At 41.8% G+C, this 22,967-nt stretch overlaps 1 protein-coding gene across 1 annotated transcript in view; it reads right to left on the bottom strand.

Annotated features, from left to right (window-relative positions):
* Positions 1 to 215: 215 nt before the first annotated feature.
* Positions 216 to 22,967, bottom strand: part of CANX (calnexin) — a gene marked incomplete in the record, with an annotated part of 1,221,069 nt that continues 1,198,317 nt past the window's right edge. The window contains 1 exon segment of the mRNA XM_044069455.1: positions 216 to 5,372. Within this exon segment, the coding sequence (XP_043925390.1) occupies positions 5,316 to 5,372 (57 nt within the window).

The following is a 22,967-nucleotide window of genomic DNA, read 5'->3' as shown; positions in this document are numbered from 1 at the left end:
AGGTACAACCCAGATTAATAAAACTTTCAACAAATGCAAGTGCCTCCAAACTGATCAGTAAACGTTGGAATTTGACTAACAAGGTAATGCAATTCACTTTAATAGGATTTAGTATCAATATGCAGAAGGTCAGTGTACCAAGCAATTAGCAGTTATCTTTGAAAAAAAAACAGGAAAAAAAAAAAAAAAAAAAAAAAAAAAAACAGAACATGACATCAAGTTAAGTTAATATTTTATTAGAATTATCTTACTGAAATGTGACAACATAAGCAGCAGCTATGTCACATCTATAACCTACTGAGATGTTCCATCTTACAATGCAAATTTTCTTCTTTGCCACTGCAAATACTTGGAAGGAGACTCCTTTTCTGCCTTGTTCAGATAATTCAGCCAGCTATGCATCTTAAATACTGCAGCAATGGATATTTCACTTTACTTAACTTGCACAAATAAAGTACGTTTTTCACAATTCAACAGTAACTACCCTACGCTTTTGGTGATTTGTTAGTAAAGCAGTGTATAACATGTTATACGCTTCAAAATACCAAATACCTACTCAGGCTGCTTGCTAGCTGTAAACTACTACATGCTTTAGTTTCTTTATTCTTGCTTTCCAAATCTTGACAGTGAAATGCATTCGCTAGAGGATTATTACAAGCTGCAGAAATATGGGTAATCTCCTAATAATGGCGATGCGCACAGCCAACTTGTCACGTATTATGAACTATTAAATCACAATAATCCAGTTCTGTAGATATTCACATGATCTGCAATAACAGTGATAGTAGTTACATTATCTTTTCATAATCCTACGTCAGCAACTGGCTGGTTTAAAAATAATTCAGGGAAACAACCTGCAGCAAGAAACAAAAGTTTGAAAAATGCATGCATGCATGTCATGCTGCTTCATAAAATGCACTTTTCTTAGAATTAGTCATTCAAATTGAGAAAACAGGACACAGAATTATAGAAAGAAATGTGCTACTGTATCTGTCAGACACTGGCTTGATAATTTCATACTATAAAACAAACAGAGGACTCATGGAAGATTGGTACAAAGGCAAAGACAAAACAGAGATCTTAACTATATAGTAGGAAAAAATACAGAAGACACTTTTGCCAGCATGACACCTCCTCAGACAAAAAATAACAGCAAACAATAAAATTTTAAACTTTGTTAATACTGCATACAACAAATATCAAGTATGGTACGCTAGGTAAAGTTGGACAAGATTTTCCATGTGCATACTCTGTTAAAGTAACTGAAATTTATTTTCTTAAACAGGTAGCAGTACTCAATCATTTATGAACATTTTCCAGCACTTTAATTCATTAAGTTATTACAATCAGCTTTATTAAGCTGCATTTAAATGGGTGGCAAAATATCGTACCAAACTCTTGCATCTGAAATCATCTGAGGCATAGCTCTGATATTTTGTACCTGTAGAATTAGGGACAAAGTAAAAAAATGATTGGGGATAAGCCTCAAATCAGAGACATTTTCCAAGTACTGGTCCACAGGTGTATACTAGGCTAACTATCACTACAGCCCTTATAAGCCTCGCCATGCAACCCAAATGTGACCCACACATTTGATTTATACAGGAGGTGATTTACTGACTGCTCTGTCCATCAGAGACATAGGTGCCAGACCAGGGGTGAACTTCCAATTACACTTCCATTGGTCCAAGTTGCCCTTAAACAGGGTTAGGAAGGAACTCCTAAATTAGCTGACAGTAAAGCAGGAATGGAACTAACATTTTTTGAAGTCAGTCTGAATGCAACATTTAGAGAATGCAGTCCAAATTTCCAACATAAAGAGAGAAAACCAAACATTTAGGCAAAATAAGGAGGTCCCCAAGTGTTAGGCAAAATAGCAAGGTATGATTCAAAGAACAAGAACACCTGCAATGTATTTAAACCAATGGCAAAGGCGGAGATCATTCAACAGTTTGACAGCCAACTTGGCAAAACAAAGATATATTGCATGCCATATAGGGTATACAGAACAAGCATGAAAATAAACATCTATACAACCAATACCAATGGAATCGGTGGTAGTTGGAGTTAAAAGTATAGCTCTGTATATAGCACCGTCTCTAAATCATATTTGCTCTTTTGTGGCTTCTTACATCTAATGAGGCCATGAAAAATCAGGCCCTGTGGATGTGGCCCAAATGGGCTTCAGCAGAGACACAACTACAAGTGTCACCATATGACAGTTTAAGACATCACCAAGAGGGAGTGTGACTTGCTGCTAAGGAATGGTGGCAAGGATGTGGAGATGGAATGCTCCTCTCAGAAAAGGACATTACGAACAGCAGTAGATTAATAAGCAAGATGGAGCACCCTTGGAAACAAAAAAGTGTACTACAGCACACCAAAGAAAAAGGGTGAAGGAAGGCAAGACAATAAGTTAGTGCTCCACAAAAATCTGTTCCCATTAAGACAAAATTTCTGAAATGGAGGATGGACAACTCTGCAACACAGACAACTAGACTGATAATGCCAACACTTCAACAATATACACAGTAAAAAAGACCAAAAACACACTAAATAATGGCACAATATATTCTGTATACTCAAAGAAATGGCAACTGTATTAATTTGTATCAGGTTTTTCAAAGAAATCGAAGCCCAGTAACAAATACTGTTAATATGTTAGACTTTGTCCAACTGGAATCAATTATGCACACTTCCACTCTACCAGACAATGAAGACTTGTCTAACAATATAAAAAGACACACGTTAACTGGGTAAATATGTATACCTTACACTTCTGGTAGTTTTGCCTTTGGTCTTCAAAAGATGTCCAGTACCACCCACTTTTGATTTGTTTGACACAGAGTTAAACAGCCTACGAACCTGCATAAAGTGGGGCTCTATAAATTAATAAAGTATACTAGGTCAACTGAAGTACATGTGCATCTTTTGTACTGACTGATCCTATGAAGCAACAACAAAAATCAGTCCACCATTACTTAAACATGAGTAACTTTCTCCACTGCAAATAAATACTATTCAAGTCATTAGGCTTGAAGTTTCAGCAGTTCTGCCAAGCCTGGTATGCTTTTTAATATGTAATTTCAAACAGCTATGTTAAAAAATGGAAAGCAATCTTTGAATCCTGAGCAGAGCAGCCAAACATATAATTGTAAAATGTACAAGGTGTCTACTGCTGTACATCAAATTAACTTCAAAAGACACACACATTTACAGGCTCATCTACACTCCACCTTACATGCCAGCAGGAATGATGTTTTGTTGGCAGATAAACTGGGCATGCAGCATCTTTCAGAGATACTTTTCTATCTAGGAATATGAATCGGGTCCATTCCTGAGGCTGAGTCCCATAACCAGTACTTGCATTCTGTAAGACAATGACAATAAATGACTTAAACAGAAGTGCTTTGACAGACACAGCTCTGCCTGACAGATCATTAAAAAAATAAAAGGAAAAAATGAATAGTGCACTGTCAAATACAGTGCTTCTGAAAGTGAAGGAACTTCCCTTGGTAGCTCTTTCTTCACATATTGAAATGGAAGCAACCTTCCCTCAGTAGCGCTTTCTTCACATATGAAACAGAAGTGAAATGGAGCCTTTAGAGAATACAATTTATTCAGTTTCAGAGTGTGAACCACAGCTATTTCCCACTGCCATCATGAATAGCAAATGATTCTCTTAATCAGGTCACCATAAGTTAGGTTACCTAAAAGCAGGCTGAAAGGAACTTGCATGACAAAAATATTGTGCATTTGTCAGACACTGTAAATGTTGCCCATGTAAATGTCAACTGTCTAGAAAATGTCTTCATACAAATCAAATGACTTTGGCTCCAAGGTCACATTTAGTATGACAGATTTTACTTTATAAGTATAGCACATCCAGATTATGCACAACCTGTTGTAAAGAAAAAGTGAGCCGTAAGTGTGTGAAATGCAATATGAGGCAAAAGATTTTTCTTCAGTGCAAAATCATGCAAAGAAGCAACTGTCACCTAACAAAACTCCGAAGGCTAACTGCTTTGTCTGTGGTATTAGTGTTTTGTTTTCAAGTTAAGCCTTCCTTAGTTCTCTTTTTTCACATACATTTTTTGAACTGAACATTATATTCTACAATCTATACACTTCTGTTAGATTCATCTGTGCATTGCACCATTTTTAATCAAAACAGTTGTGCAATCAGCAACACAATGTAATAAGAGACCAAATGGGAATACTGAACATGCCTCACTGTTAATCGTAATGTCAAACTAACTTGTTTTAATGATTACCATTTGGGAAATGTAATCAAAAGCAGCAACAGATAAAAATGAGAGCTATAAATACACTGCTGTGACATCTACAGCAGTCGTACATATATATTTTATCCTCAAAAAATCTGACATTTAACTTGCAATAAGATGCAAACTGTTGTTAACGCTGACAAATTCTGTCAATGAAACACTTTGGATTTAGATATCAGACAAGCATGAGAACTGCCTCTATTTTAACGGTCGTTTAATTGATGGATTGAATAAAACAAAGGATAAAAAGGGAAATGTCTTCTGAACATTAAATAAAGTGACCACTCTTTAGTTAAATCAATGCAGTACTCAGGACACAACAGGTACTTCCACACAAATTCTTAACGATAATGTATTACTGCAAAAGGAGATTGAGTTTGTTTAATATTCTTGCTCATTTGGTTATTCTGCATGAAGCAATGCTTCGTAACTGGCAGTCAAGGGCCAAACCACGCAAGATCAGAAATTGTCTGAAAAAAATTAAACCGGTAATACAGGATAACCCTGTCATGCTGAACTCCAGGAACCTCACCGGCTGCAAAAGACATTCTGCTCTTGTGCAAACCATGCAAGTAGGAACTGTTTTCTAATGGTGATACTTCACAAAATAGTGCACGTTTTTTGTTATAAATATTTAGGACAGCCATTCTTTAAAAAATGTAGAAAAAAAGATCGCTTTTAACAAAATAAAATGCCAAACTATTTGATTAGAATTTGTACTAAATTAGTCTCAGTATTAAATGAGTGACATTCAAATATACCAGCAAAACTCTAATTCACATCAAAACAAAAGCAAAGATTCAACACATCTTTTATAAAAACCAAGATAATTTACTGAATACCATTTTCAAATACTACCCAGATGCCAAAATTCATTACTTTTCGAGGAATGAGATTTGTAAGTGGGAATTTCGGATCAGCTTCATAAGACAATCTATTCTCAATGTCTATAAAATACTTTTGAGTTTTCCACTGAAGACCACCACTGCCCCTTCTGTTTTCTTGCATAATTTGGACATCTAAATTCTCTTAGTCTTTATTTTGCTCTGTAGATTCGAGTACTCTTTTTCGAAGTTCTTCTGTTTTCTGCAGGAAAAAAAAATATATCATTAATTTCTGTCCTCAACCAAACTATTTACCAGGTAGGTGGGCTGTTCCAGACCCTTTTCAGCCACAACCTGGGTCTCAAGGAATAAAGTAAAAGTGTTGAGACGGTCACACAATACACAGGTTTGTTACATTTTACAGTAGTTTAGAACTACTTTCAAAGAATCTAAAATTGTACTTATAACAAAGTAAATTTCAAAGTAGCATATATGTTTTCACAAAAGCTGACATTACAATTTTGTGGTTAGCTACATTCACAGAAAATAAGAGTACTTAACTGAAACATATGTAGATTTAAATTTTGAAGTACAGTGATAGATATTTTACAGATAATGGTCTAAAATCAGATGCTCATTTACAAAGCTGATAAGAGTAATGGAAAAGTAATCTGCAATCACATGGATGCCAAAACACTAGTAAATAATGTAGTACTAAATTAAAGGTAAGCTAGTCCCTGTTTTTTACCTCTCCAATCCCTAAGGTATGAAAGTTATGCATGGCACAAGCTTGCAGACGAGACTTGGAGGAATTCACTATGACACCTGGGGAAAACAAGGTCTGATCAGAGACTATGCTGTTTGTGTCTGCCCTGCTGATGGGACAGCATATCATTTACATATGGGATGATTTTGGCCCTAGCAGCCAGTGGTGGGCTGCTATTGTTATTCACTTTGTGAAAACCCCAGGGCCGTTTATAAGATCAAAGGTTAGGCTTCTGAACTGGATGTGACCAACTCTGGATTTAAACTGCAGGTACCTTCCTGGCATGCTGAAGGTCCAGACAGTACATCAAATCTCCTTCTGAAAGGTATGGAAATATGGCTTAATCTAAGACCATTCTAAATTTCTTTCAGTATGCACTGGTTTAGGTTGATAAGTTCTATATTTCTTTGGCACTAAAGAATCCTCAATAGGAACTTTGACCTCTGTGCTTTGCTGGAAGATCTTGGGTATCTCTTACAAATTACCTTACTGCATAATTACCAAATACATTAACTACTAAAGTAATAACTGCAACATAGTCATTCCCCTACACAACCTCTCCCCAACTTCCACGCATATCCTACAGTCACATTAGCCCTCAACTATACTACAGTTACAACACACTTCTCTTACAAACAAGTGTACTCCTACTACCCCACAACTCTCAACTTTCAAATACCATTGCCTAATTACTAAACTCAAAAACCTACTAATGCACTCACTAACACAATTTAAATTACAAGCAGATATTCACCACAACTATCACATCCCTCCAAATCATCTTCACCTCCCAACATCCACTTCAATTCCTACAAACTAAAATACCACTGAAACAATGATACAAACTACCCTACCATCCACTTCCAAATCTGATTTGTTAAAAACAAACTTCACTCTCAGAAGCTTTGTAAATAAAATTTCTGAGTTTCATGCTACCTTGGCCATCTACTCGCCAGACATAGCTGTCATAACCTAAACCTGGTTAAAGCCCCACATTAGAGATATAGAAATTACATTCAACAATTACAATGTTATCAGACAGGATAAACTCAAATGGGGTGGTGGTGTAGTTGTTATGTTTAAAGTCGAACTAAAAGTGGAAAAAAAAAACTGCACCTCCGCAAATATCCCCAATTCAGAAATTCTAATCACAAGCATACAAATTAATCCACACAAAGGAATTATAACCATTGATGCCTATCTACCCCCCTGGCAACAATCTTTCCAGCATAGAATCCCTTCTCTCTTGGGATGCCTCCACTTTCTGTCAAGAAAACCTCATCTTAAGTGACTTTAATCTCTAGTGGCTCTCCTGCTCCTCTAACTGCCCAATTTTAAAAACCTATACAATTTCACCCAAACTATAAGATATCCCACTCGCATCGACAAACACGCTAAAAAAACAGTCATTACTTGACTGGATATTAACCAACAAGCCAAAAGTAGGGTTCCAAGCCGGCTGCCTACCAGTTACCTTTAGTGACCATGCACCCACTTTTCAAGTACGAAGAAGAGCTCAGGCCCAATCTTGCATACCCTTCAAATGCACACAAACTAAGAAAAATTTCACACCTGACCTATTTAATAAATTACTACTACACTGTGATTGGTCCTCATTAAAAAAACTACAACTGGACCTTGCTGCTGAATTCTTTAACAACAAATCTCTAAACATCCTAAAATATCTTGCCCCCACCAGGAAAATTCAACCCAAATCCAAACAACTACCATGGTTCTCAAATAAAACTAAACTTCTAATTAAAGGGACAGAGCCTGGTCTCGGTTCCAATCCACCAAAGGGAAAAATTATCTCTCTACCCATCAACAATTAAGAAATCAAACTAAGAAACATCAACAGTGATCAAAAAAAAAACTTGCTTCCATACTTGTCAACAAAAATATGCAAAAAACCCACAAAAGTTCTGGAAGAATATTAACTATCTCAACCCCGGAAAAGCATCCACCCCCACTCCTTCCATATCCAACACCTTCGAATCCTTAGCCTCACAATTCAACTTGCACTTTATAAACTCTATAACCTCTCTCCTAAACAATAACCGAAATCTCCCACTCACAGTCCCCTCATCTGCCAATATGATCACTCACTCTCTTTTAAATCTGTACAAACTGCTTATATTAAAAAGCTCCTAAGCAAGCTAAAACCCTGCTGCCTTGCTGCTGACCAACTACCAAACGAATTCCTAAAAGTAGCCGCTCCATCCATCGCCTACTCTATATCTATCCTTATCAACTGCTCCATCTCTGAACAGTACGTTCCCCACCTCTGGAAAATCTCCCACTTCATTCCCCTTTACAAGGGGGGCTCCCCTATAATGACATTTCTAACTACCGCCCCCCTGTCATTCTCTCACCCATAGCCAAGATTCTAGAGAAATGTATTCACCAACAACTTCACCTGACCACTAATAAAGTAAAGTTGTGTACCTATCCTAAATGTAGATGTTAGAGTGTATTCACTGTTGCAATCATTACTCTTGGGTTATTCTGCTGGCAGGCTACCCTCAGTCGGCCAGAATTCCAAAGTCTAGGTCTGGCGTCGGTTGCTGTCGCCTCTTCCCTGACGTCAGAGCGCCAGGGGTATAAAAGATGCAGCAGACGCCATTTTCTTTAGTTTTTCTTTTCCCAAATGTCAAGTGCCCCCAAAATGGTAGGCTGAAAAATATGCCAATAAAAATGCATGCACAAAAATAACATTTTCTTCATCTACAAGCAAATACACCAAATAGGTTGTGTAGGATAGAGAAGTGCAGAGAAGTCCCAGCAAAGAAAAGGGGGATGGAGGGTGGGTAACCCTGACTGCAACAGAGAAAACACTTGAACATCTACATTTATGGTAGGTACACTACTGTACTATGTTCGTATTTCACTGTTGCAGTCATTACTCTTGGGTTGAATCCCAAAGCTGAGGAAGGGTGGCTGGGCTAAATAGGATTAGGAGAGGCTATGAGGCCTTGCAGAACTGCAGTGGCAAAGCCTGCTCTGGACTTAGAGTAAAGAAGGTAAGTGGTAGTACTTTGTGAAGGTGTGCACTGAACTCCAAGTTGCAGCCTCTAAGATATCTTTGGTTGGTCCTCCTCTGAGGAAGGCTGCTGCTCTGGTGGAATGAGGCCTAATGCCCTTAGGCACTGATTTGCCATGTTGAAAATAGCAGAAGCAGATGCAATGGCCTATCCATTCAGAAATAGTCGGTTTTGAGATAGCCTTTCCTTGTGATCCTGCAGCATATGACACTAAAAGTTGCTCAGTCTTTCTGAAAGCTTTAGTTCTGTCCAAGTAGAAGCGTAACTGCCTGTGTATGTCCAAAGAATGCAGAATTTTCTCACCCTTGTTCTGTGGATTTGGATAAAAGGTAGGCAAGTGAATGGTTTGGTTGAGGGCCACACTGGACACCACACCTTAGGCATAAATGTAGGTTATGTCCTTAGAGAAACCCTGTCTGGATGAAAAATGATGAAAGGTTCCACAGCCATTAGTGCTTGTAACTCAGAGACTTGCCTTGCAGAGGTAATTGCTAGGAGCAGAGCTGTTTTCCAGGATAAGACTTTTATATCTGCTGTTGAGGCTGGCTCGAAAGGAGGCAGTGTGAGTTTTTCCAAAACATAATTGAGGTCCCAGGCCGGAATTGGTGCTCTCCTTGGAGGCCTAATGTTTTTGGCCCCTCTGAGGTTCTGCCTTATTAAGGGATGAGAAAAGATAGGTGGTTCCGTATTATAGTGGGCTGAAATGGCAGAGGCATGAATCTTAATTGATGAGAAAGAAAGGCCTTTGGTTCAGCATCTCAGTTAGGTATTGTAAAATCTGAGGGATATTTGGTACACATGTGTTAATGCCTTGTTCCTGGTTCCAAGCACAGAATCTCTTCCATTTTTCTGCACAAGATTTTCTGGTACTGGGCCTCCTGGCCTCCAAGATAACATCCACAAAGTACAGTTTTGTACCTACCATAAATGTAGATGTTCGAGTGCTAATATAGCTGCAGTAATCACAGATGGGGTTCTCTGCCGTCAGGCGGGTCCTCGGTCGGACGAATTCCAAAGTCTAGGTCTGGCGTCGGTTGTCGTCGCTCTCTTTCCTGACGTCAGTGCGACAGGGATATATAAGACACAGCAGACGCCATATTCTTCAGTCTTTCTTGCCCCAGATGTCAGGTGCCCCCAGAAGGAAGGCAATACATAAATTATATATATATATATATATATATATATATATATATATATATATATATATATATATATATATATATATATATATATATATATATAGATATATATATTCAAGCAATGCAAAGTAATAAAAAAAACAGTAGTTGCAAGTAAATACACCATAGAAGGACAACCCCAAATTAGGTTGTAAGAGGAGGTGTTAGCCACTAGTCCTTTACCAAGAGGGGAAGGAGGGAGGGAAACCTGTACTGCAGCTGTATTAGCACTCGAACATCTACATTTATGGTAGGTACAAAACTGTACTATGTTCATCGTGCATACAGCTGCAATAATCACAGATGGGTAGAATCCCAAAGCTACGCACAGGGTGGTAGGCACTAGGTGGAACTGGGATGAGCCAGAATGCCCTGCAACACAGCAGTGGCAAAGCCTGCTCTAGTTTTGGAATATAAAGGCAGGTGGTAGTGTTTTGTGAAGGTATGTATAGAACTCCAAGTGGCTGCCTCCAAAATATCTTTGGTAGGAACTCCTCTGAGGAAGGCTGTATAGGTAGCTGTGGCCCTGGTGGAGTGGGGTCTGATGCCTGTAGGTACAGATTTTCCATGATAGGAGTAACAAAACCGTATGCAGTGGCCTATCCATTTTGAAATTGTCTGTTTGGTAACTGGCTTCCCTTGACCTCCTACAGCATAGGACACAAAAAGCTGTTCTGATTTCCTGAAAGGCTTTGTTCTGTCCAAATAATAACGTAGCTGTCTATGGATGTCTAAGGAGTGTAGCAGCCTTTCCCCTTTGTTTTGAGGATTGGGGTAAAAGGTAGGTAAGTGTATGGCTTGATTTAAAGCTACCCTGGATACCACTTTAGGCATAAATGATGGGTTGGTTCAAAGGGAAACCCTGTCCTGATGGAAGATGAGAAAGGGCTGTACAGCCATGAGGGCTTGTAGTTCCGAAACCCTACGAGCTGAGGTAATGGCCAGAAGGAAAGCTGTTTTCCAAGACAAATATTGCAAATCTGTTGAGGCAGCTGGTTCAAAGGGAGGCAATGTTAATTTTTCTAAAATGTAATTAAGATCCCAGGCTGGCACTGGTAGTTTCCTTGGTGGTCTTATATTCTTAGCCCCTCTGAGGAACTGTCTTAAGAGTGGGTGAGAGAATAAGGGTGGATCCGTGTTGAATTCTGCAGAAATGGCTGAGGCATGGATTTTTATGGAGGAAAATGAAAGTCCACTGTTCAGCAGCTCAGCTAGATACTGTAGTACCTGAGGCAAATTCAGTTTTCTAGGGTCCTGGCCTTTTTTCTCATTCCAAGAGCAAAACCGTTTCCATTTTGCGGAGTAAGCCTTTCTAGTAGATGGCCTTCTGGCCTCCAAAATGACATCCTGCACCTCTTTGGTGAGTAGGGTCTGTTGTGGTGTTAAGGAATTTTCCATGCAGCGAGACTGAGTGTCTTCAGCTGGCTGTGAAGAGTTTTGTAGCTGTGCTGAGTCAACAGAAGAGGCATTAGAGGTAGGGGCCAGGGAGGAGTATGTGTTAGACTCCTCAGGAGTGGGTACCAGTGTTGTCTTGGCCAGTATGGAGCAATCAGTATCATTTCAGTCTGTCTGCTCTTGCTTTCAAGAGCACCTTGGGCAGAAGAGGCAGAGGTGGGAAAGCGTAAACTGTCCATGCTGTCCAACTGAATGAAAGGGCATCCACTCTCCAGGCCTTTGGATGAAAGGTCCTTGAACAAAACTTTTCCAATTGATGATTCCTGTGGGAGGCGAAGAGATCTATGTCTGGCCTCCCCCACGCTTGGATTATCTTTGTAAACACTTGAGGATGCAACTTCCATTCGTGTGGATCTGTCATATTTCTGCTTAGATTGTCTGCCAGCGTGTTTTCCAAACCTGGCAAGTACTGTGCTTGAAGTTCGATTTGCCATTCCAGAGCCAAGTTCCAAAGTGTCATGGCTAGTCTGCACAGGGGGTATGAATGTGTTCCTCCTTGTTTGTTTATTCACCACATTACTGTGGTGTTGTCTGTTCTTATCAATAATTGTCCTGGATGCAGGAGGTCCTTGAAAGCTGTAATTGCATTTATCGCTGCTAGCATTTCTTTTTGATTGATGTGAAGGTGTTTTACCTTTTGGGACCATTTGCCCTGAATGCACCTGTCTGTCATGTGCGCGCCCCCCAGGCGTAATCTGAGGCGTCTGTTGTGATGACTTTTTATTTGCTTGAGGCTTGCAGAATGGGAGACCTGTGTTTGTTTGACATGCTTGGGCCCACCATAGAAATTCCTTTTGCAAACATGGAATTATTGGTATTATTGTTTCCAAACTGTGGCTGTGTTGAGACCATAGGTTTTTTAGGTACCATTGAAGTTTCCTCATATGCAACTTTGCACATGGGATTAAAAGAATGCAAGATGCCATGAAGCCCAGAGCCTGCAGGATTTTCCTTGCAGTAAGCTTGGTACAATTTGGTAGTATTTTGAAGTACTGAGTTAGTTGCCCCTGTTTTTCTGGCGTAAGGTAGGCCATCTGGGTGTTTGTGTCCAAGTTGGCACCCAGGAAAGTTATTTTCTGAGATGGTGTTAGCCTGGATTTCTCTTTGTTGATTGTGTATCCCAGAGAATTCAGTAACAGTGTTGCATAAGACAGATGATCCAGAAGTATGTGCCTGCAGTCCGCTTGGATCAGCCAGTCGTCCAAATAAGGGTAAATTTGTATCCCTTGAAGTCTGCAGTAGGCAATTACTGATGCCAGGCATTTCGTGAATACTCTGGGCGCAGTAGATAAGCCAAAGGGCAATGTAGAGAATTGATAGTGGATTAAACCTGCAAGAAATCTGAGGTATCTTCTGCAGCTTTGTCTGATTGGGACATGCAGGTATGCCTCCTTGAGGTCCAATGTTACCAGCCAAAACTCCTTGCCCAGCATGGGAAGAAGCTGCTGTAATGTGAGCATCTTGAATTTTGGTACAAGTAAGAATGTGTTTAGGATGGATAAATCCAAAATGGGTCTCCAGTCGGTTCCTTTCCTTGGTACCAGAAATAGCCTGGAATAAAAACCTTGGCCTTGTTCGTGAGTAGGTACCTCTTGAATAGCTTTCATGTCTATGAGCTTTGAAATTTGTAGTTGTGCCTCTGCCCTTTGATTGTGTGACAGGTTTGGCATGCCTCTCATTTTTGGAAGAGTGTGAAAATGAAATCTGTAGCCTCTGTCTATAACGTCCAGGATCCATTTGTCTGCTGTGACAATATGCCGATTTCTTGTAAATAATGCCAGCTTTCCTCCCAAGGGTGCTGCCAGCTGAGACTTGCTTGGCATGGAAAAGATTCCTATATTGTTGTGCACTGTCTTCGCCACCTCTTGGTGCTGGAGTTTGCCATTGCCTGCCTCTATATGATCCTTGTGATTGTCCTCTGCCCCTTGTGCGCCTGTATCTACCTCTTTGGGGCTTGTCCGTGGCTGGAAAGGACCAGTTTTTAGAAGGCCAATTTCTGCTAAAACGTGGTGGTTGAACCTGTAGAAAAGCTTTGACAGATTGCATAGATTTGGCTTTTTCTTCCATTTTCCGTAGTATCTCCTCAGCATTAGTACCAAATAGCACATCCTTTTGTAAAGGAGCATCTAGTAGTTTAGCTTTCACATGATCAGGCAAGATTTGTTCCCTAAGCCATGCATGTCTACGAATGACTGATCCTGTAACAGCAGCTCTACTTGAGGCCTCTAGGGCATCATAGCCACATTGTAAGGTGTGTTTACCCACTTGTTCTGCACTATGCATCATATCCTGCAACTCCTTCAAATCTGGTTGTTCAGGTTGAGATATTTTATTTCTTAATTGTGATAACAGAAACTGCTGATATTTAAGCATATGAAACTGACAATTTAAGGCCCTCATGGCTAAGGTGGCTGAGGTATACACCTTTTTTCCACACCTTTCTAAGGATCTTGACTCTCTTTCAGAAGGTAGTGGATTCTTAGCATTAGAGGCCTTCATTCCCTTGGGGCCTTGAGAAATGGTTTCAGGGTCAGCATTATGGCTTTTGTACAGAAATTGGTGAGAGTTAGGAACTCTGTAGTACCTATCAGGCTTGACTGGGGCAGGAGGCAGGGAATCCGGATTAAGGCAAGCCTCCGAATAAACATCATCAAGTATGTCCAAGACAGGAGGTATGGCCAGAGGTCTTCGTTGAGATAACAAAAGAAATTCCCTAAGTCTTTTCTTGGAATCAGAAAAGTCTTGGCCTTCCAAATGGAAGTGTTCCCTCAAGGTGTGCAAGGTTTCTCCAAAAGAAAAATCCTCAGGAGGAGATACAGAAGGAATGGACTGCTCTGCATCAGAATCTTCAAAAGGGGAGTAAGAGTGCTCCTCTACATCAGAATGATCTGAAAAAAAGGAGCCCTGATCAGAAGAGGGAGAATCTTCCTCCACTCTGGGTCTCTTGTCTGGAGGGGGTTGGGAACCCCTGATAAGAGTAATTAAATCCTCAGCCATTTTAAGAATCTGCTTTTTAGGCATGGGGCCAGGAGATGGGCCCTGTGCAACAGGCCTCTTGGGATGCCTGGTTGATTTGGACTTAGTAAAGGCCTTAATTGAAAAGGAAGATGAGGGTCTAAAGACACCATGGGTGGAAGTGGACCTGTCCACATTAGGAGGCTCAACGCTCACAGTGGCTTCGGTGGCTGTAGTCTGGGTATGGGCAGAGGTACCTCCGGTCTCGGTTACAGAAGACCCCGCCAAAGAAGTGTCGTTGGTAGTCAGGGACTGCATAGGCGTCTCGCTGAGAACCGGACCACGTGTAGCCGGTTTTGGTGTCGGTGGGGACCGCGGACCTCATGTCGATCCTTGTTCCTTGCGTTTTTTTGGACAAAACGGTAGTCGGAGTCTCCGACGACATTTTATAATTAAAGGCTTTACTGAAAAAATGTTGGGCGAACTCCGCCCAATGCTTAATAGTGCGCTTATTGAAAGTAGCGCAAAAGCGACAGCCCGAGACGTCGTGGTCTGGGCCCAAACAAGGTATGCAGAGGGAATGGAAATCCTTATGTGGTATTTGCTTCCCACAAGAAATACAATTGTTAACTTTTTCTGACATCGGTCTGAGGCAAGGAAAATTTCCCCAACGGGGTACTTAGCTTTAATGAAGACTTCGGTTTCCAATTTTTCATAAATTCAGGAGCTGGCCGACCGGCACTTGCGAACTGCTTCTGCTTCGGGCACTGCGCGGCAAAAAAGACGGAAGAATATGGTGTCGGCTGTGTCTTATATACCCCTGTCGCACTGACGTCAGGGAAGAGAGCGACGACAACCGACGCAGGACCAAGTCTTTGGAATTCGGCCGACCGAGGACCCGCCTGACGGCAGAGAACCCATCTGTGATTACTGCAGCTGTATGCACGATGAACATCAACCTTTTTAGTGGCATGTAACCTGCATTAGCAAAAAGGTTTACTTCTGGTACATTCCATTTGTTGGTTAAAGACTTCCCTGAGCATCCATTCATGTAGCCCTACATGCACCTGCTCAGTTTGTTTCAATACATTTTTCTATAATGGAATAGAGGCTATCCAAAAGTTTTGGCCCAACGCTTGGGCAATCTCCCATGCCTAGACTGCTGGTCTGTTTTGACAACATACCATACAACAGTGGTGGTCCTTTTGGATTTGGAAGGCCCTGTGTGACCAGACCTGTAGGAAAGCTTTCATTTCATTTACATTTATATGCTTTCTTCTCATACAATTACTTCAAGTGCCCTGGACTTCTAAAAAAAAAACACTTATGCTTCCCAGCCTAGGTGTGAGGAATCTGCAATGACAGTGCCCTGGGCTATTCTAGAATGCCCTCCTAAGTTGAACTGTACATGAATCGTCCACCACAAAAGTTGCCTCTTGCAAGGTAGAGTGGAAATAATGGCTACCAGTGGCTGGGAGTGCTAATACCAGGTATCCCTTAGGTAATACTACAATTTCCTCATACGCAGTCTTGCCAATGGGACAACGAAGATGCTTGAAACCCTGAAAAATTTCTTTGCAAGGAGGTTTTCTCTCTCTGAAAGATATTGGCCAGAGAGTGTACCTTGTCTTCTGGCAGAAAAAAAATGTGCTATTCTGTGTCCAGCACTGTTCCAAAAACACTTTTCACAGGTAGGATCAAGTTTTACTTTGAGAGACAGAATAATCCATTTTCTGAAAGTAAGCCAGGGTGAACTCCAAAGGCCTTATGAATCTCTTCCATGGAGTCTGCCTGAATCACAAAGATGTCAAGGTAGGTATAATTATGGTGCCCTTTGTCCTGTAAACATATGTTACTGTTGCTTTGCAAGGCTGCAGCAGACAAGCCAAAGGAGGTAAAATGGAAATGCTCTCTCACTTCTCTGAACCCTAGGAATCTTGGGTGAATCTTGGCAATGGAAGTATAACATTAGACATTGTTTAGTTCCAAAGTAGCAAATAATGCCTGAGAGGATAATAAAGGCAGAAGACAATGAAGAGTCAGTATTTTGAACTTTGGAATAAATTAAAAGCTGTACAGTGAAAGATCCTGAAATAGTCTCCAGAAGTCCTACTTACCCCAGCACTACCAGGCTACAACTCATACCATACATTTCGGCCACAAAACCCGGACCGAAATACAAAAGGCGGGGGTGTATCCATATTCATCAAGGATACCCATACCTCCAGGTTAGTGGCACAACACAATGCTTCAGAGATAATCCATGTGCAACTAACTGGCAGAACTGCAATTCAAATTGTAGCTTGCAACAGATCACCCACCATGTCCCAGGACCCCCACTCCGCATTTCTGGAAACACTGGGAATCAAAGGTCCTACCAAACACCCTGATATTGAGTGATTTCAATTACCCAAACATTAACTGGGAGAACTACTCAAGTACTAACTCCCTTGCCCAACATTTCCTAGAATTTATAAACTCAAATGCTCTGGATCAACTGGTCAACACCCCCACCAGAGGTCAACCCCTCGCTGGTTAGATCTGACCATAAACTAATCACTCTGGATATCCACATTCCTCCCCCACCCTCGGTCAAAGAAACCGCCGTGAAAAACTTTTCAAAAGCAAACTTCATGTTGCTTAAGACCGAGGTGGAAAGTTTCAAATCCCCCATGCTAAAGGATAATGCTGCCCAAGCTCCAAAATTCTTTACTAATGCACTCTACGGGCACCTACAGGAATGCATGGATCATGCTATCCCAAGCAAAACCAAGACTCACTCCTCCAAGAAAAGGAAACCAGTCTGATGGACCCCTGCCATAAACAAGCTAACAATAGAAGGAGAAAACTAGTACAGAAAAGAGTAAAATCCCAAAAGGGGAAGACATCCCTGATTAGTATCAGCAAGAAACTACGATCCCTCATAAAATCATCCAAGGCTAGCTTTGAAAGAAAAATTGCCAAGGACTCCAAAGATAACCACAAGGCATCCTTTAGCTATGTCAAGAATCTAAGTGCCAATTCCCAGATTTGCTCGGAGGTCGTGCAGAATGGCACAAAATACACTGAACCAACTGATATCGCCAACATCCTGGCAGACAGGTTCAGTGCAAACTTCAACCCCCCACCCCCAAAAGGGCCCATAACCATACCAGAAGAATGTAGTGCCCCTGAACTCTCAGACACTCAGGTTAAAACAGCCCTCTCCAAAGCCAAAACACAGCATCAATGGGACTGGATGGTGTCCCGGGCTGTGTCCTACATGAGCTCAAAGATGAACTAATGCCTTACCTAAACACACTGTTCAAACTCAGCCTCTCCACAGTCTACATTCCCACAGAGTGGCGCACAGCAATGGTTATTCCGCTCTGCAAAGGTGGAGCCACAAAAGATCCCGGGAACTATCGCCCTATAAGCCTAACTAGCTTGGTCTTCAAGGCTATGGAGCACATAATGGATCTCATTAACAGAGACATTGGGAACCTCCAAACACTGGACCCTACCCAATTCGGCTTTGTTAAGGGCAGATCATGCCTCCTAAAACTGGTGGACTTCTTTGAGACAGTTAGCAAGGCTATAGATGAGGGAAAAGTGGTCCACAAAGCCTACCTAGACCTTGCAAAGGCCTTTGACAGCATTCCCCATTCTGGTATTCTAGACAAGCTCACCAGTCTAAACATAAACCCCTACATCATGAGATGGGTTGCCAACTGGCTCACGACAGAACCCAGATGGTAAGAGTTATGGGAGCTAGGTCTGACTAAACCGGTTACAAGTGGCGTTCCCCAGGGGTCAGTCCTAGGACCCCTCCTGTTCGGCATATACTTCTCAGATATATAGGCAAGCACAGGAGCACTATGGCTGACCAAGTTCGCAGACGACTGCAAACTAACTAGGGGCTACAATTGATTCTCCGGCTGACACAGACATTCTCCAAAAGGGTCTCATTGAGACAGATACCTGGTGTCAAAACCATGGCCTCAAGCTAAATGCCAAAAAGTGCATAGTCATCCCCTTTGGAAAAAACAAAGTACCCACAAATTACCACATAGGTGGTAGCCCCCTAAATATGGAAGATGAAATAAGGGCTCTGGGGACCCAAGTAGAAAGTAATCTCTCCTTTGACAATCACATTGCCAAAGTGGTTAGAAAATCCTCCTATGTGGCCCACCTAAACACAAAAAGGTTTGCATCCAGATCGAAAGAGGTCATTATGCCCCTCTACCCACTCAGACCCATCAGAGTACAATGCCCCATTTGGGATGTACCTTACAAAACACCTGCAACAGCTGGAAAGACCACAGAAGTACCTCACCAAGAGGATCACTGGCCTCACACAGATGCCCTATGCAGCTTGACTGAAGAAACTCCAGCTGTACTCGGTTGCATACCGCCTACTCAGAGGTCATCTCTGCCTGACATACAAGGCCATGTCCAACCCAGAATTGATGAACATGCTCCACCTAAAGAAAACCATATCCCCTTGGAACACACGCTCTAGAGATCTAAACCTCACCACAACAATAAATAGGATGTGCTGGAGGGGTCGATTCCTGTCCCAGAGACTTCCCATGCTCTGGAACAAGATTCCAATCTACATTAGGCAGAGCTCCTCAGTAACACTCTAACAGAAACCTTGACGAGTGGATGGGAAACAGGAAGTTTACCCCGGGGATCACTTTAGTGGCTCTGCTGGACAGAGGCACAGGGAACTAATCTAAGGGGGTGGCGAAAGCGAACACATTCCAGCTAGGCTTATAAATGCCTTTAGGCAGATAGGTTCATAGGTAGGTACTAGGCTAAGAGCCTTGTATTGAATCCTGCATCTATTTCTCCTTCCAATACTCTTATCTATGGCTCACAGTTACACAAGATCCTTGATGAGGTAGGACCAGGGTAAGCTGGCCTTTTTATATGGGGAGGGACCACCAGTCTGCTTCAACATTAATAATGTCAGCATTCTCTTAATATGTTCCGGATCCCTCCTGTCCTCCAAGGAGATGGGTGTGGTGGTCTAGTGTTGGAGGGCTGGATTTGGTGGACATGGAGAGAGGGCAACCTGGCTCAGTTATGGCTGTTCTATCTTGCATTCACAGCTTTGGGGGACTCACAGATTTTTCCTTAGGCCCTGCTTATTTTCTTTCTGTACCTGGACTGCCTTTGTCCTGCCTTGTGTAAAGAGACCACAACTTGAAGGGGGATTCCTGCTGAATTTAGGTGGTTGTAAATGAAAAAAAAAAAAAAAAAACTGCTTGATTGATCGGTTGCAGGACTTTACCTTTTTTTGTCAGTTCTCAAAGACACCTTCTGCAGGAGGTCCAAAGAAGTGCGCCTTATCTAAGGGTGTATTTAGGAATGCTGCCTTGACACCATCTGGCAAGAGCTGCGTCAGTAAGGCAGGTCTACAAATAGCTGATCCTTATTGCTACTTCTCTGCATGATGTACCCCCACTGCATCATATCTGTACTTTTTGGAGCGCCCAGCACCCTGAGCTAACAGGTCACAATTATAACATCTCCCATTTCATATCCTTATTTGTCATCCACTTTACAACAGACCTCATTTTCTCCAGCAGATGCTTCTGGCAACTGACCATATTTGTCTGGCAGTGGATTTGAGTACCAGGGTAGCAGAAGTACAGGCTTTTATTTCCAAGGGAAGTAAAGAATCTTGCTCAATCTGACAATGGGAATAGCATTCCTGTATACAGTCTGAGATTATCCTTCCGTGAAATCCAGGGACACCACAGCTGGATCAAAGGATTTGTATAAAGGAATTTGTGGAGCTCCTTGGGGGGGGGGTTACACTCAGTTTCCAAAGATACATTAGTAAATGCATCTTCCAGAAAAATCTATGATTGAAGAAACCGCTAAATTTATTAGCTCTGGGATGCCCATGGAGGCCATACCTTATATGGGCCAGATAGTATTTCACTGAATTTCCACTGGAATTCTACCTTACAGCAGGTGACCCCAAAAGTAGAGATGGAGATGAAGCAGAAGATAAGACTGTCTTTAGTGTCTGAGTCACTTAAGTACGGGAGATCCAGCCCACATACAAAAGATTATCTTGTCTTAGAATCGGAGGTATCAGAAATTTACAACAGGAAGTTTTACCCTCCTCTTCTTCAAAGGGAGCACTGATGCCTCAGCTATTACCAGAGATGGCTATATGGACTCAAGACGGACAAAGTTCTGAGCCTGTTGGAACAGATCCTGTGAAGAAGTGTGGGAAAGTACAGTTGTGTACACTTACCATAAATGTAGATGTTCGAGTGCATTCACTGTTGCAGTCATTACATTTGGGTTATCCTGCTGGCAGGTTACCCTCAGTCAGCCTGAATTCCAAAGTCTTGGGTCCTGCGTCAGTTGCTGTCGCCTCTTCCCTGACGTCAGGTCATCAGGGGTATAAAAGATGCAGCAGACGCCATTTTATTCAGTTTTCTTGCCCCAGATGTCAGGTGCCCCCATAAGGGTAGGCTAAAATTATGTAAATAAAACATACATGCCCCAAAAATAAGCTTTACCTTCCTCTATAAGCAAATACACCACCTAGGTTGTACAGATTAGAGAAGTAAAAAGAAGTTCCAGCAAAAATAAGGGGGATGGTGGGTGGGTAACCTGGACTGCAACAGTGAATACACTCCAACATCTACATTTATGGTAAGTGTACACAACTGTACTATGTTCTTCGTGTTTCATTGTTGCAGTCATTACATTTGGGTTGAGTCCCAAAGCTATGGTTGGGGGCCTGGAGCTAAACAGCATTAGGAGCGGCTAAGAGGCCTTGCAGAACCGCAGTGGCAAAGCCTGCCCTGGATTTAGAGTAAAGAGGCAGATTGTAATGCTTTGTAAAGGTATGCACTGAACTCCAAGTAGCAGCCTATAAAATGTCTTTGGTTGGTACTCCTTAGAAAGGCTGCAGCTCTGGTTGAATGTGGCCTAATGCCCTTAGGCACTGGGTTTGCCATGCTGTGAGGAGCAGAAACTAATTCGGAGACCTATCCACTTTAAAATAGTCTGCTTGGAGATGGCCTTTTCCTTGTGATGCTGTGGCATATGCCACTAGTAATTGTTCTGTCTTTCTGAAAACTTTAGTTTTGTACAAGTAGAATCTAAGTTGTCTGTGCATGTCCAAAGAATGCAGAATTTTCTCCCCTTGTTCTGTGGATTTGGATAAAAAGTTGGCAAATTAATTGTTTGGTTAAGGGCTACACTGGATACCACCTTAGGCATAAATGTAGGGTTTGTTCTCAGAGAGACCCTGTCTGGATAAAAAATGATAAAGGGTTCCACAGCCATGAGAGCCTGTACCTCTGAAACTCATCTTGCAGAAGTTATTGCTAGGAGCAGAGCTGTTTTCCAAGATAAGAACTTTATATCCACAGTAGCAGCTAGCTCAAAAGGAGGTAAGGTGAGTTTTTCCAAGACATAATTGAGGTCCCATGCAGGTATTGGCGTTCTCCTTGGAGGCCTTAGGTTTTTGGCTCCACTGAGGTACTGCCTTAATAAAGGATGAGAAAAGAGTGGTGGCTCTGTATTGTAATGAGCCGAAATGGTAGAGGCATTGATTTTAATTGATGAAAAAGATAGGCCTTTGTCCAGCATCTCAAGTATTGCAAAATCTGAGGAATATTTGGGACAGCTGTATCAATTCCTTGAGTTTGGTTCCAAGCGCAAAATCTCTTCCATTTCCTAGCATAGGATTTTCTAGTACTAGGCCTTCTGGCTTCTAAAATGACACCCATCACAGCTTTACTGAGAGGTGTGGTTTGTATGGCTACATTATCCGCCATGCTGCCAGGTTTAGGGTTCTGAGTTGGCTGTGCAGAATCGGAATGTTTTTCTGGGACAGTAGATGATGTATTTGAGGTAAGGTCCAGGCTGGGCATTGGGACAAGTTCCTTAAGATCGGATACCAGTAGTGGTGTGGCCAGACTGGGGCAATCAGAAACATTTTTGGTTTCTCCTGCCTGACCTTTAGGAGTACCTTGGGGAGGAGAGGCAGTGGAGGAAAGGCATATACTGATAGGTTTGTCCAGTTGAAAGATAAGGCGTCCACTTTCCAAGCTTGTCTGTGATAAGTCCTTGTGCAGAATCTTTTTAGTTGATTGTTTTGAGGGGAGGCAAATAGATCTATGTCTGGGCGTCCCCATTTCTTTGTTATTATGCTGAAGACTTGTGGATCCAGGTGCCACTCGTGGGGATCCATGAGGTTTCTACTTAGTTTGTCTGCCAGAGTATTTTCCTTTCCTGGCAGGAACCGTGCCTGCAGATGAACTTGGTAAGTCAATGCTGTGTCCCATAAAGCCATGGCTAGCCTGCACAGGGGATAAGAAGGAGTGCCCCCCTGCTTGTTTATGTACCACATGACCGTAGTGTTGTCTGTCTTTATCAGTAGTTGTCCTGGATTAGGTAGGTCCTTGAAGGCTGTCAGGGCATTTTGAACAGCTAGCATCTCT

The sequence above is a fragment of the Protopterus annectens genome, chromosome 4.part0, assembly GCF_019279795.1.
Source record: "Protopterus annectens isolate FY-2018-M chromosome 4.part0, PAN1.0, whole genome shotgun sequence".
Classification (NCBI taxonomy): Eukaryota; Metazoa; Chordata; order Ceratodontiformes; family Protopteridae; genus Protopterus; species Protopterus annectens.
This window is presented reverse-complemented; position numbering and strand designations above follow the sequence as displayed.